The following is a 12,900-nucleotide window of genomic DNA, read 5'->3' on the forward strand; positions in this document are numbered from 1 at the left end:
GCTTCTGTCCCCTGCTTCCTACAAGAGGGGTGTGCTGAGCTGTCAGGCCTGGACTCAGGCCCATTTGTCAGAGCACTTCTGTATCCATCATCCACTTATTTTGATCTTTAAAGCCCCCCCCCCCCACACACACTTAATATTATCTTATTATCCTTCCTCTCCAGGGGGGAATGCTGAGTCTCAGAAGAGTGAAATTCTTGCTATCCATGCTAATCGGTGCAGGGACAGGTCTGCCTGCCTCCCAACCTTGACTCCAGCCCCATTCCTGGACGCCATGTATCCCCAAGGGAATACATGGGAAGCCCCAAGGCAGCCTCCCTCGGCAGTTTGATGGTATTGTTATCGATTAGCTTTGGAACCAAAATGAGAACTCACCCACATCAGAGTAGACGAGGAAGGGAGAGCAAGGTGGGTGACATGCGGCTTATTTCTGGATTGTTGATAAATCCCTCCTCTCTGGCATCCATGGGCAGCCTGGACGTACAATAAAGATGGTCGTGGGGCGCCTGGGTGGCGCAGTCGGTTAAGCGTCCGACTTCAGCCAGGTCACGATCTCGCGGCCCGTGAGTTCGAGCCCCGCGTCGGGCTCTGGGCTGACGGCTCAGAGCCTGGAGCCTGTTTCCGATTCTGTGTCTCCCTCTCTCTCTGCCCCTCCCCCGTTCATGCTCTGTCTCTCTCTGTCCCAAAAATAAATAAACGCTGGAAAAAAAAAAAAAAATTCTCTTTAAAAAAAAAAAAAAAACAATAAAGATGGTCGTGCCCTGATGCCTGTAAACTTTCCCGCTTTGGGATTAGAAGGGGCTCTGCTAAGGAGGCGGTTGACAAAGGGCCTCTCTGTGCGGCTCTATTTTAGAATGGTTTCCCCAGGCCCCTTGGCTTCTTAGAAGCTGGCAGCACATTCTCTCCGCCACATAACTCCGCTTGAGGATCATCTCCAGTCTCCATGGTAACTGCATGTCGGGAGACAGCCTGCTCTGTACTGTGGCTTTGTATTAAACACAATGAATTTAAATTGGATGCTCGGCAGTGAAGATAATCATTCTGGATCAGAGAGAAGCCTGGAGCTCCTCATTTCATAATTTTGGATGTTGGCACAATTCTCAGATTGAGCCCTGTAATTCAAGCCCAAGCCCCACCTACCCCTCTGTTTCTAAACTGCAGTTAGGTCCAATTTCACTTGGGCTTTTCTCCAGCTTCTCACCAAGGAGTCTTGGAGCCAGGGAGCCCCTCAGTCAGGTCAGGGCTATCCTGAGCTCTAGAAGGGGCAGCATAATGTAAAAGAAACTTGGGGGCTCTAGAATCAGATGGACCCTCATTCAGTCTGGCCGTGTGACTTCCTCTGAGCCTGTTTTCTTTTTAATTAAAAGAAATTTTTTAGTGTTTATATTTGAGAGAGAGACACAGACAGAGTGTGAGCAGGGGAGGGGCAGAGAGAGAAGGAGACCTAGAATCTGAAGCAGGGTCCAAGGTCTGAGCTGTCAGCACAGAGCCCGACACGGGGCTTGAACTCACGAACTGTGAGATCATGACCTGAGCTGAAGTCGCATGCTTAACCAGCTGAGCCACCCAGGTGCCCCTACCTGTTTTATCTGTCTCCATAATTTTTTCACCCTCCCTGGCTGAACTCTGTACCCATCGTAAATATAACTCCCCCACTCTCCTCTCCCCACCCCCAGCCTCTGGCAACTACCATTCTACTTTCTGTCAACCATGAGTTTGACCACCCTGGGTCCCTCATATATGTAGGTTCATACAGTCTTTGTTCATTTGTGATGGGCTTATCTCTCTTAGCGTAATGCCCTCAAGCTTCAACTGTGTTGTAGCACGCGTCAGAATTTCCTTCCTTTTTAAGGCTGGATAACATTCATATATACCACACTTTATTTATCAGTCTGTCCACCATTGGACACTTGGGTTGGTTCCAGCTTCTGGCTGTCATGAATAATGCTGTGCACACATATATCTGTCTGAGTCCTTGCTTTCAATTAGAGACTCGTTTTGAGGAGCAAATAAAATCAATGTTAAGGGGCACCTGGGTGGCTCAGTAGGTTAAGCATCCGACTCTCGGTTTCGGCTCAGGGCATGATCGCACTCTTCGTGAGTCTGAGCTGCACATCGGGCTCTGCGCTGACAGTGCAGAGCCTGTTTGGGATTCTCCGCCCACACCCTACTCCCTGCATGCGTTCTCCCTCTCTCTCCCTCTCTCTCTCTCTCTCTCCCTCTCTCTCTCTCTCAAATAAACGTTTAAAAAAAAGATAATAAATATTAAGAACACTGCACACAGTAGGCCATCAGTAAACGTTAATTTCTTTCCTGAGTGTGAGTTCAGGCGCCGTTAACTGCCACAGTGGTCTGCTGGCTTCGGTGAGAATGATGTCACTTTCTACTGAGCAAGCTGCTTCTGTGTCCCCGCAACATGCTCATCTGCCGTGTCTGGGAATTAACACAGTTCGTTCCATGGTTTAAAGGAAATGTCTTAACCATGAAAACGGGCATCGTCTCATGCATGCTTTTACATTCTCCCACCAGTTGGTATGCATGTATCCCTGCTTCCAGAAACGACAAGATGTTAGGGCTGATGTATATACTTCCTTATCGGTTGTCTATTTTAAGTCTTCCCTCTGGGAGACCCTGATGCAGGGGTGAGATCACCCCAGGCTGTGAGATTCTGTGCTTCGTAACTGTTTCACAGGCGTCAGATCTGTTCTGAGCATTACAGAAGAGTATGGGATTTGGAGGGAAGATACCTAGACCCCAGTTCTGGCCCACCTCTCAAACGCTGAGGTGAGGAAAACGTCTGTTGCCCGTGGTGGTTGTGAAGATTAGATGAGGGAAGTACTTTGCTGTGTGACCCGCTCCTGGAGCAGCCCATGCCCTGGGGGAGAAAAGGACCAGGTCCTTGGGCTGGGGGGGCAGCTGTCCAGGAGATCCTCCCTGGGTCAAGTTTCATCCAAAGTCCCTATAGTAGGGGTGACTCTCCACTGCCTTGGGCGCCTCCAGGGGTGGGAATCCCAGAGCTCAGGAACTGTCTTTCCTGCGGGGTAGCCCTTCCAGGCCACCGGGCGGCTGCAGCCCCCAAGAGAGTCAGCGCCCCTTTGTACTCAGGAATTTGAGACAGAAGGGGAGGAGGAGGAGGGCTCTTGCCAGCCTCCTGACCTGCGTGCGACCCAGCTGCTCCCTGCAGCAGGCTGTCAGGCCTGTTCTTTATTGCTGAGGCTGGCGGGAGGAGGGGAGATGGGGATCTCACACCGCATCCCAGACCCTTCGCTCACTCCTCAGCAGTGCTGCTCGTGGGTGGTAGCGTGTGCGTCCCGAGTCTACCTGTTGAGATCCCGCCTCCACGCACCGCTAACGAACGCAAAAATGCAAATGTCACTCTAAGCCCCAACCAAACTCTGGGCCAGCCCCGAGATGCCTCCCTCCTGATGCTGCGCTGGACCTCTGCCTCGAGCCAGCCCTGTTCCCTGGGCTCCCCGCTCCCTCCGTTCTCCCAGGCTGCTTCCCCTGCACCCGCTGCCGGCCTCACCGGTCCCTCAGAGCAGCATGTTGGTTCCAGCCCTCCCTAGTTGCTTCTGCGTGTGACTCCCAAAGGAGCATTGGCTCAGTGCCACACCTAATTTTCCCACCCCTTGCCTCCGGGAATTTGATTCCACTTCCCGTTTTGCTAAGGGGTCTGGGACCCCTTCTGATCATCTCCTCCTTTCTCTGTTACCCGCCCCTCTCGAATGGATGGAAAGAGGGGCGCCTCCCAGCCTAATAGATATGAAGATCAGCCCTCAGGTTTCCTCATCGGAGTAATGGGCACAATAACGCACCTCTTTCGCAGGGTCGTTGTGAGAATTCACGGGGCACAGAGCACACGCTCAGGGGGCGTCGGTTACTGTTAGTGACGTTCGCCTCCACTGGGTTGACACTCAGCTCTATCTTAAGGCAAACGAAAACTCCCTTTTCTTCTTCTTTGTCTTCTGAGAAACAGCTTCCACCTGTCTCTTCCGTCCCCACCCCCAAATTCAGGGCCATGACAATGCAGCCGGCACCCCACAGCCAGAGTCATGTTCCGAAGCCATACGTCATGTTCTTCCCCTGCCCAGAAGCCTGCTGTGACCACAGACGCGTCCAGGGCTGGGGGTGTAGCCAGCGTCCTGTCTGTAAATGTGCTCCTAACCGCCCCCTCCCAAGCTCCCTCAGGACCCCCAGCGGCACAGCACACGAGCTGCTGAACTTTGCTGACCGGACAGAATCCAGGTTCGGCAAGGTCCTCACGTGTTTGGTCCTAATCAGACCTGCCTTGGCCCAAACCAGACAGGTGTGCTGCCTATCCTCCATCACGCCCGCCTTCCGGCTCTCGGCCCGCCTATTTGCACTTGATGGTGTCATCAGGAGGAATGCTATCTTTGCCCTGTACTCTTACAGTACTTTGCAGTCATTTCTATTACAAATGAAGCTTTTTCTTGTCCTGTTTGCCAGCCACACTCTAAGTGCCTCAGGTGCTTACATTTCTCGCCTTTCTGGACCATCTGATACACATGATAGAGGGCACACGGTGTGCACATTAGTGCTACCTACAAGTTATGCTTACTGGTGATAATCGCTACCATTTATTGGGCTCCGACTATGTGCAGGCACTGCACTAGGTACTTTACATGCATTATCTCATTTAACTATTGTGACCCCATGGGTATATATTATTATCCTCATTTTACAAATAAGGAAATGGAGGGGCACCGGGGTGGCTCAGTCGGTTAAGCATCCAACTTCGGCTCAGGTCATGATCTTATGGTTGGTGGGTTTGAGCCCCGCATCAGGCTGTGTGCTGACAGCCTGGAGCCTGGAGCCTGCTTCTGATTCTCTGTCTGTCTGTCTGTCTCTCTCTCTCTCTCTCTCTCTCTCTCTCTCTGTCTCTGCCCCTCCCCCACTCATGCTCTTGTCTTTTTCTCTCCCTCTGTCTCTCTCAAATATAAACATTTAAAAAATGAGGAAATGGAGCTCAGAGATTAAACAGCTTGTCCAAGGTCTTACAACTAAGTGTAAGTGTCTTACAACTAGGATTTAAACCTGGATCTGCCTGCCTTAAAGGCTGATTCTTGTCACTATACGGTTTTGCCTCTAAATATGACATTAATATGCCTTTACGTGACAGGCAGATTAAATGTGGGAAAATGTCCTTTTCTCGAAATGCGTTGTGAACTGAAGGTTGCCTGTTTTCTCTGCAGAAAAATCAAAGAATGAAGTGCGAGTTTTAGATATGGTAATGTTTAGGGTAAGAGCATTGCAAAATCAGAGGTGGGACCAGGCCCCAGATGGTGTGGGAGAGGCCATGGACCCAGAAGGTAGGCATGGAAAGTAAAAGGAAGTTTGGGAGTGCAATTAATTGCAAACGCACAGTTTGGAGAAAACCAGTCAGCTGCAAGCTGCTCAACAGGCTGTAAATCATGGGTGGAGAAAAGACTTGAGAGCTGTATGTAGCGGGAGGGACAGAAAGGGTAGCCCCAGGGAACTGATCACACATCAAATGGATGCTCTGCAGAAAAGCTAGGGTTGATTTTGTTTTTGTTTTGTTTTGTTTTTTCACAGAAAAGAGGCATTTGATAGAAAGAGGTTGGGGTGACTCCGAAGGAGAATGGATGGGGCAGTGGTCAGAGCAGAGGTCAGCACTCAAGCGGCCTGGAAGGGAATTGTCAGAGAGCTGGCTTGAGTGGGCAGTAAAGCTAAGTGTAAGCCTGTTAAGAGTCTCATCACCCTACATCAGGCAAGTGTCATGAATAAAGAGGTGGGACTCCTTCTTAAAAGATTATTAAGAAACTTAAGATGACGACAGCCAAACATTAAACAATCCAAGCACAGAGCCCTTCTAAATGCAGGGCACTGTGGGCTGCACAGCCCACAAAGCTGGCCCTGGCTGGTGGGCTTGTGTTTCAGGATGAGAAAGATATTTACTGAGCGCCAGGCATGGTTCTAAGTACCATAGATGTATCATCTCACTTGATGAAGTGCTCAGGTCCTCCTTTTAGAAAGCTTCTCAAGTTCCAGGACTTGAGTGGTATTTAAGAACTGGCTTTCCAGGGGCGCCTGGGTGGCTCAGTCGGTTGGTTGGGTGTCTGACTTCGGCTCAGGTCATGATCTCACGGTTCGTGAGTTCGAAACCCGCATTGAGCTCTGTGCTGACAGCTCGGAGCCTGGAGCCTGCTTCAGATTCTGTGTCTCCCTCTCTCTCTGCCCCTCCCCTGCTCATGCTCTCTCTCTCTCTCTCTCTCTCTCTCTCTCTCAGAGGTAAATATTAGGGGGCGGGGGGAAGGCTTTCCAAAGGGCCAGTAAGCAACCAACAGATCCCTGATGGTGCAGGAAGTTACTCCGAGCAAGAGAGGAACCACCGAGCTGGTGATTTTATTTCTCTTGTACTTTGGGAGATTGTGAATAAAAGAAGAGAATTTTCATGTGCAAAGAAAAAGAACTGGTTCAGTGATTCCAAGAGAAGCAGATCTAGCTGAACCGACGATGGCTTTCCCAGCTGCATTAGGAAATGTAGAAATGTTTGCTTGACGCTCATTAGCCTACAAAACACATCCAAATACTTGTTATTTGGTTCTCAGTGCCGTAGCGTCCCCCCTTTAAAGATTAAGTTGCCCTTGATCGATAGGTCTAGGTAGCGGCAGATCCTGCCTGCTTTTCCGATTCCAATCACCTCCCCCCCCAAACACACCCCTTTTCTATGTGCTATATGAAAATACACTCCAGGAAGCCCCTCTCCCTCTTCCCCAGTGAAAAACCCCACGAATTATCTCTGGCTCAAGTGCCTTCTCAACAGTGGAGCACAAAGTTTGTGCCTTGACTTACTGGTTCAGCCTTGGAACAAGCTGCTTCTTTGACAGAAGGGTTGCAGGGCAGGGGCAGGAGGGTGAAATTGGAAGATTAAAAAAACCATTGCTACTGGGAAACCAGCAAAACGTGATTCGAGCTGCCGCAATGCAGAAGATGATAAGTGAGTGATTCTCCAGAGAGCTCTGTCCTGACAAAGGCAAGGAGGGCCAGTACACTCTTCTCTCCAATACTGTGACGGCAGCAAATAAGTCCTATTTTTCTGAAGTTTCTTTCCAACTTGCTGAGCATGGCCCTGGTCAATACAGAGACCCTGCGTGCCCCACAGGGGTCCGTCCGATGACTGCCGAAGCATAAAGATGACATTTATATCCGGTTTAGGTTTAGTTTCAGTACAAGTTCTTGCCAAGTGTATGCCTGGAAAGTCGGTCAGAAAATGGATCCCCATTAAGCATGTTGGGTTTTATTAGGAAACAAATGGAGGTGACATTACTGGGCATCAGACAAATCCAGACTTATCCAGCAGAATATCAAATATGTCAGAGACAAATCATGGTAACCCTTTGAAACACTAAAATTATGTTTCATCTCTGCCAAATGTGCATCATGATGCTGTGTCTGTTGGTTAAACAAATAGTCCCAGTGTCCGTGTTAACTTAATAGTGAGAGATGTGTAGTCCCACATTCACGATTAAAACAAATGCCACATTCTCAATGGGGATGCTTGGCTGGGCAGCAGTGTATGTAAAAAATTAAGGGCTTGCGTTGGTAAACGGGCAGACTTCGTCAGCCACTAGGCTCCAGGAGGCCCTGGTGAGTTAGCCCGTCCGTGGCCCCGCGTGGTATAATTGGGGTGCGCATGTGCACGAAGCTACCACTCCACTTCCGGGCGACGTATACCCTGAAAGTGGGGACCGTTCATGTGTGTGCAAGAATCCTCAAGCGCCATGTGTAGTGGTAAATACCCATGAATTAGAACTGAATATGTACATGGAGGAGTATTCATACAATTAATTAATTAGAATGGAAGAAACAAATCTTAAAGATGTTGAATTTTTAAAAAGCAAGTTGCAAAAAGGTACGGATAGTACTTGGTGTAAATTTTTAAAATTCACGAAACAAACATAGTAAAAGCATGAAAACAGAGATGGGATGATCAACCTCAGGGGAGAGGGATAGGGAACAGGATGGAGGGTTTTGGTTGTATTGGTTTTATTTTTTTTTTTTCATTTTTTTTAACATTTATTCATTAAAAAAATTTTTTTAACATTTATTTATTTTTGAGAGACAGAGAGACAGAGCATGAACAGGGGAGGAGCAGAGAGAGAGGGAGACACAGAATCCAAAGCAGGCTCCAGGCTCTGAGGTGTCAGCACCGAGCCTGACGCGGGGCTCAAACTCATGGACCGCGAGATCCTGACCTGAGCCGAAGTCGGTTGCTTAACCAACTGAGCCACCCAGGCGCCCCTGTATTTCATTTTTTTTTAAATGTGTTTTAAACAACAGCAAAATGTTAACATCTGTTATGTTTGACTAGTGGGTTCATGTCTGTGTGTTATTTTCTATACTTTTACCGTATGGTTGAAATGTTACATAACTTTAAAAGAAAATATTTTAAACACACAAGCGTGGTTAACTAAACTTTAAGTAATTTTTAGCTTCTTCCAAATTTATGTTTAAAATAGATATTATAAATAAAGTAATTGATTCTATTAAGTAAATTTCAGAAAACTAGAAAAAAATAACTCAGACTCTCATCACTGAAAACAGTCCTTGTTAATGTTTTGGTATATTTCCTTCCATGTTTTTCCTTGTGTGGGTGCCCGTGTGTTTAAACATCCTTCTAAGCATCTTGGGTACACATATTGAATTCTGTCTCTTTTGCTCATTACAGTATCACCCTTTTTCCATGTTATGACTTAGCCTCCATGAACATCATTTCTGTTGACTTCCATTAAACATTGTCCACAGCTTGCTTAACCCACACCATTTTTTGCAGAAAAACAGGAACATTCAGTAGTCACACGGTCACATATTCATAAACATAATCCTTTTGAAATCCTCCAAAACAGGATTGGGTCATGCTCTCTGTTGATTTCTACAAGGATGTTTTATGTGGGATGACAGTAAAAAGGTCTGTCACATCTGTGAGATCACATTCCCAGGAAGACAGAGCTTGTCGGCATTCGTCCCGTGGGTTGGAACTGTACATATTTTAAAAGCCAGCTCTGTGTGTCTCTTGCCTGAGAGGAAACAAGTGCTCATACACCCTTGTACATCCAGCATCTGGTCTGGGCTCCTGAACCCGCAGCTGGGGGAGTATTTGCTGATCCTGTTAAACTCTTGTTTTGAGGCCTGAGGTTAATAGTACAAATAATTATTGCAGATATTTACGTGCTCCTTCCCAGCTTATAAAGGCTCTCACATCCATGGCCACCTGATCTCCTCTGGGAGGGGAGGTCCGAGTGGGTATACAGCTGGCACTGGATTACAGCCAGAAAGTGGGAAAGTCAGGACCACTGCCCAGTGACACCTACCTGAACTCTTCAGTGACTGTCCTTAGACTCAGGCAAGAGGAGCCATGTCTGCCCAGAGCCCCCTGTCCTCTTCCAGACCACACTCTGGGTCCCTGGAATCCCCTAACAGATGACCCTGAGCACTTCTAGGACCTATGTATGCTTGAATCTGCCCTCCTTGGGGGCCAGACCACCAGTGCCTGTTCGCCTAGGTCCACGGGCAGCATTTTGCAGGGAGTGAGCAGATGAGAGGCCTGAGGGCTGCAGGATGAACCCAAAGCAGGGGTGTGGGCTGGGGGCAGTGCAAAGGCTGAAGGCCAATATCCCCTACGGTGTAGCTCAGAGCTGCAAGGACCCCAAGAACTCCAAATTCAGGCCTGGTCTTCTTGGTCACGTATTTGTCAGAGTAGGAGGATAGGAGGTATTCTGTGTTAACAGTTAGCTTGATCTGTGACTTTTAACTATTTAGAGATTCAGCACATGGACCTCCTTTTCTACTCTCGCTCTGAGACCCACAGATCTTAAGAAGTCTTGCTTCTCTTATCATCCTATACCGTGCTGTTTCCAGGTCTCCTTTTTTCTACCCAAGGCTACAGACATACTGAGGGGAGTGCAGAAGAAAGCCATCGAGGGGCACCTGCGTGGCTCAGTCGGTTAAGCATCCAACTTCCGCTGAGATCATGATCTCACGGTTCCTGAGTTCCAGCCCAGCGTAGGGCTCTGTGCTGGGCTCTGTGCTGGCCGCTCAGAGCCCGGAGCCTGCTTCGGATTCTGTGGCTCCCTCGCTCTCTGCCCCTCTCCCACTCATGCTCTGTCTCTCAAAAAAAAAAAAAAAAAAAAAAAAAGTGAATAAACGTTAAAAAAAAAAAAAAAGAATCTAGAAGCACAGAAAAATAAAACAATTTAGTGTATAAAATCCCAATAGATAACCCCACCCCCACCCCCATGTCTGCATATAAAGGCAAAAAATGCATTTCGGGGCAGAATAGAGTACAACCACCTGCTATGAAGATGAATCAGCCTGACACGATCGGGATCACAAATAGAAGCCAGCTAATAAAGCTACAATCAGCGGCTCTTCCCCTTCTCTCATTTCCCCCCCCCCCCCCCGCCCCCGCCCCCCGCCATTCTGGTTACCCATCTCTGCCACAGACCTACCGCCCTCTGTTGGTTGCTTTAAGCCATGCAAGAAGTTGGACCCCTGAACTCACGGCAACAGGGGAAGTGGTCTCCCAGCCAGGGACAACAAGGAGAATCGGTGTTGCGAGAGTTTTAATTGTTTGGCCGCTGAACTTTTTTTTTTTTTTTTTCAGTACCCCATTCCCCAGCAATATTTCTGATCTGATTTGTGATCAAGGATTTGACTGACTAGAGAAGAAGGAATCATTAAGACAATTTCATTGTCAGAGATAAACAGATATAAACAGTCCAAATCTGGATGATTAAACACACACATTAGGACAGACTTCACTCAGTCCATTTTATTAGAGAACGGCTCAGTTGACTTTCCCAACGATCCAGGAAGGAAGCTAATTTAGGTAAAGCTTAGAGAGGTTAAGTAGCTATTTATAGTAGCTATTATAGGTAAAGCATCTCAGAGAGGTTAAGTAATGTGGCTGAAGTTATCCAGCTGGGAGGTGGCGAGCGGGGACTCAAGCTTGGGTTCATCTAAGTTCTTGTAAGGACCCAAAAAGAAAGACAGGTTTTGTCCAGACTTACTCATGGAAAAAGAGAATCACCTTCTATCGGAGCACTCCGAGTAGTGGAGCTCTCTCTTAATTATTCTATTTTGATGAAGTTTTGTTGGGGAACAACACATTAACGTGGAACAACCTTTGGTCAATGCTAGTTCTGGAGGCTTGTGCAGGTCACCTGACAAAATTGGCTTAAAAAAAAGGTGTATGTGTGGGCGGGGGAGGTGGAGCTTTAATACAGATTTAGCCATTATTCCTGGAATTACAAGAGAGGCTTTTTAAAGATTTCTTGTTAAGTGATGTCATGTGGAGATTGTGAATAGGATAATTTTTCATTGATCAATGATACAGGGACCTAAAAACTGCTCCATCTCAAACAAGATAAATGGAAATGAACTTAACGTGCTTGGAGAACCTGAACACAAAGGCCTCGATGTTGAAAATGCATATGAAAACTTTGAATAAAATTGTTTCATGGAATATGAGAGAATAAGACAAAACAATGTATCCAAACTAACATTTTATTCATTAGGATTTAAATATGTATGTGTAATAGGGCGCCTGGGTGGCTCAGTCGGTTACACATCCAACTTCGGCTCAGGTCACGATCTCACAGCTCGTGAGTTCGAGCCCCGCGTCGGGCTCTGTGCTGACAGCTCAGAGCCTGGAGCCCTCTTCGGATTCTGTGTCTCCCTCTCTCTCTGCCCTTCCCTTGCTCATGCTGTCTCTCCCTCTCTCTCAAAAAAAAATTTAGAAATTTAAAAAATCTGTGTGTATCACTAAACATTATAAATAGACATATTATATTGCACTAAACATTTGGTTATGTCATGTATATATTCAAGTTGGTCAAAATTGTTGGGGGTGGAGGGACTCTTCTTTTTGGGAAATAGAGGCTGGCTTTGAGGCTCCAGTGACACACTAAGTGGTTTTTCCAAAGCACTGAGCCACAACCCAAGATGAGGAAGAGGCAGGTTTGTGTACTGGATCCAATGGGGTGATGAAGGTTGACACACGGCCTCCAGTGTGTGTCTAGCTCCTCAAAATTTCCCAAGCGTGGCTGCACTGGGGCCTCACAGCCTCTCGCTTAATAGGGTCTGTGGTTGTCCTGAATGTCCACCCAAGGACCTCAGGTGTCTCCCTGCGTCAGTGACTCGGATGTGGGAAAGGATGTGACGAGACTGCTTTTCCCGTCCCCAACAGGCGGCACTAGTCGGAGGCACCACCATGGTCATCGGCCACGTCCTGCCTGACAAGGAGACCTCCCTCGTGGAAGCCTATGAGAAGTGTCGGGGTCTGGCCGACCCCAAGGTCTGCTGTGACTACGCCCTGCATGTGGGGATCACCTGGTGGGCACCCAAGGTAACAGTGCTGGGTAGAATCCTGAAAGAATAAGTGCTTTTTTTAGGGAGAGGGGCCATTTGGGTGGAGTCAGCTGGGGTGGGGTGCCCTCCCACAGGTAGGGGACGCCCCCCACCATCCTAACTCCCCAGATGCCAAAAGAAAAGACAACATGATTCCACAAGGGGGTGACAAGGCTTGTTCTGCTTAATTTCAAGAGCCAGTGTCCCAGCAGACCCAGAGGCCTGGGGAACGCCGGCTGACTCCTTGCTCAGACCACAAAGCTCTCAACGTGTCTTGATACTCTTCATCGGGTGCCACTTCTGCTGAGTAGCGGGCTTGGCAAGAGTCAGGCTCCAGGGGACGTATTGTTTTCATGCCGGAAGTGACAGCACGGACCTGAGGTCTCCGAACAGAACAAGAGAGTCCTGTCCTGGCTCCGTGCCACCTGGATAAATGGGACTGGGCCACTTTTTTCCTCTTGGGGCCCGGCTCCTGCTCTGAGAGCCCCGAGGCTGCTTCTGGCCTGTGGC

At 48.2% G+C, this 12,900-nt stretch overlaps 1 protein-coding gene across 2 annotated transcripts in view; it reads left to right on the forward strand.

Moving 5' to 3' along the window:
• Positions 1–12,900, forward strand: part of DPYSL5 (dihydropyrimidinase like 5) — a 103,605-nt gene that overhangs the window by 61,972 nt on the left and 28,733 nt on the right. For both annotated transcript variants that reach the window (XM_086700198.1, XM_086700197.1), the window contains one exon: positions 12,230–12,388. In XM_086700198.1, the coding sequence (XP_086556324.1) occupies positions 12,230–12,388 (159 nt within the window). The remainder of the gene's footprint in view (positions 1–12,229; positions 12,389–12,900) is intronic.

The sequence above is a fragment of the Puma concolor genome, chromosome A3 (genome assembly GCF_028749965.1).
Source record: "Puma concolor isolate L17-30 chromosome A3, mPumCon1.1.hap2, whole genome shotgun sequence".
Taxonomy (NCBI): Eukaryota; Metazoa; Chordata; class Mammalia; order Carnivora; family Felidae; genus Puma; species Puma concolor.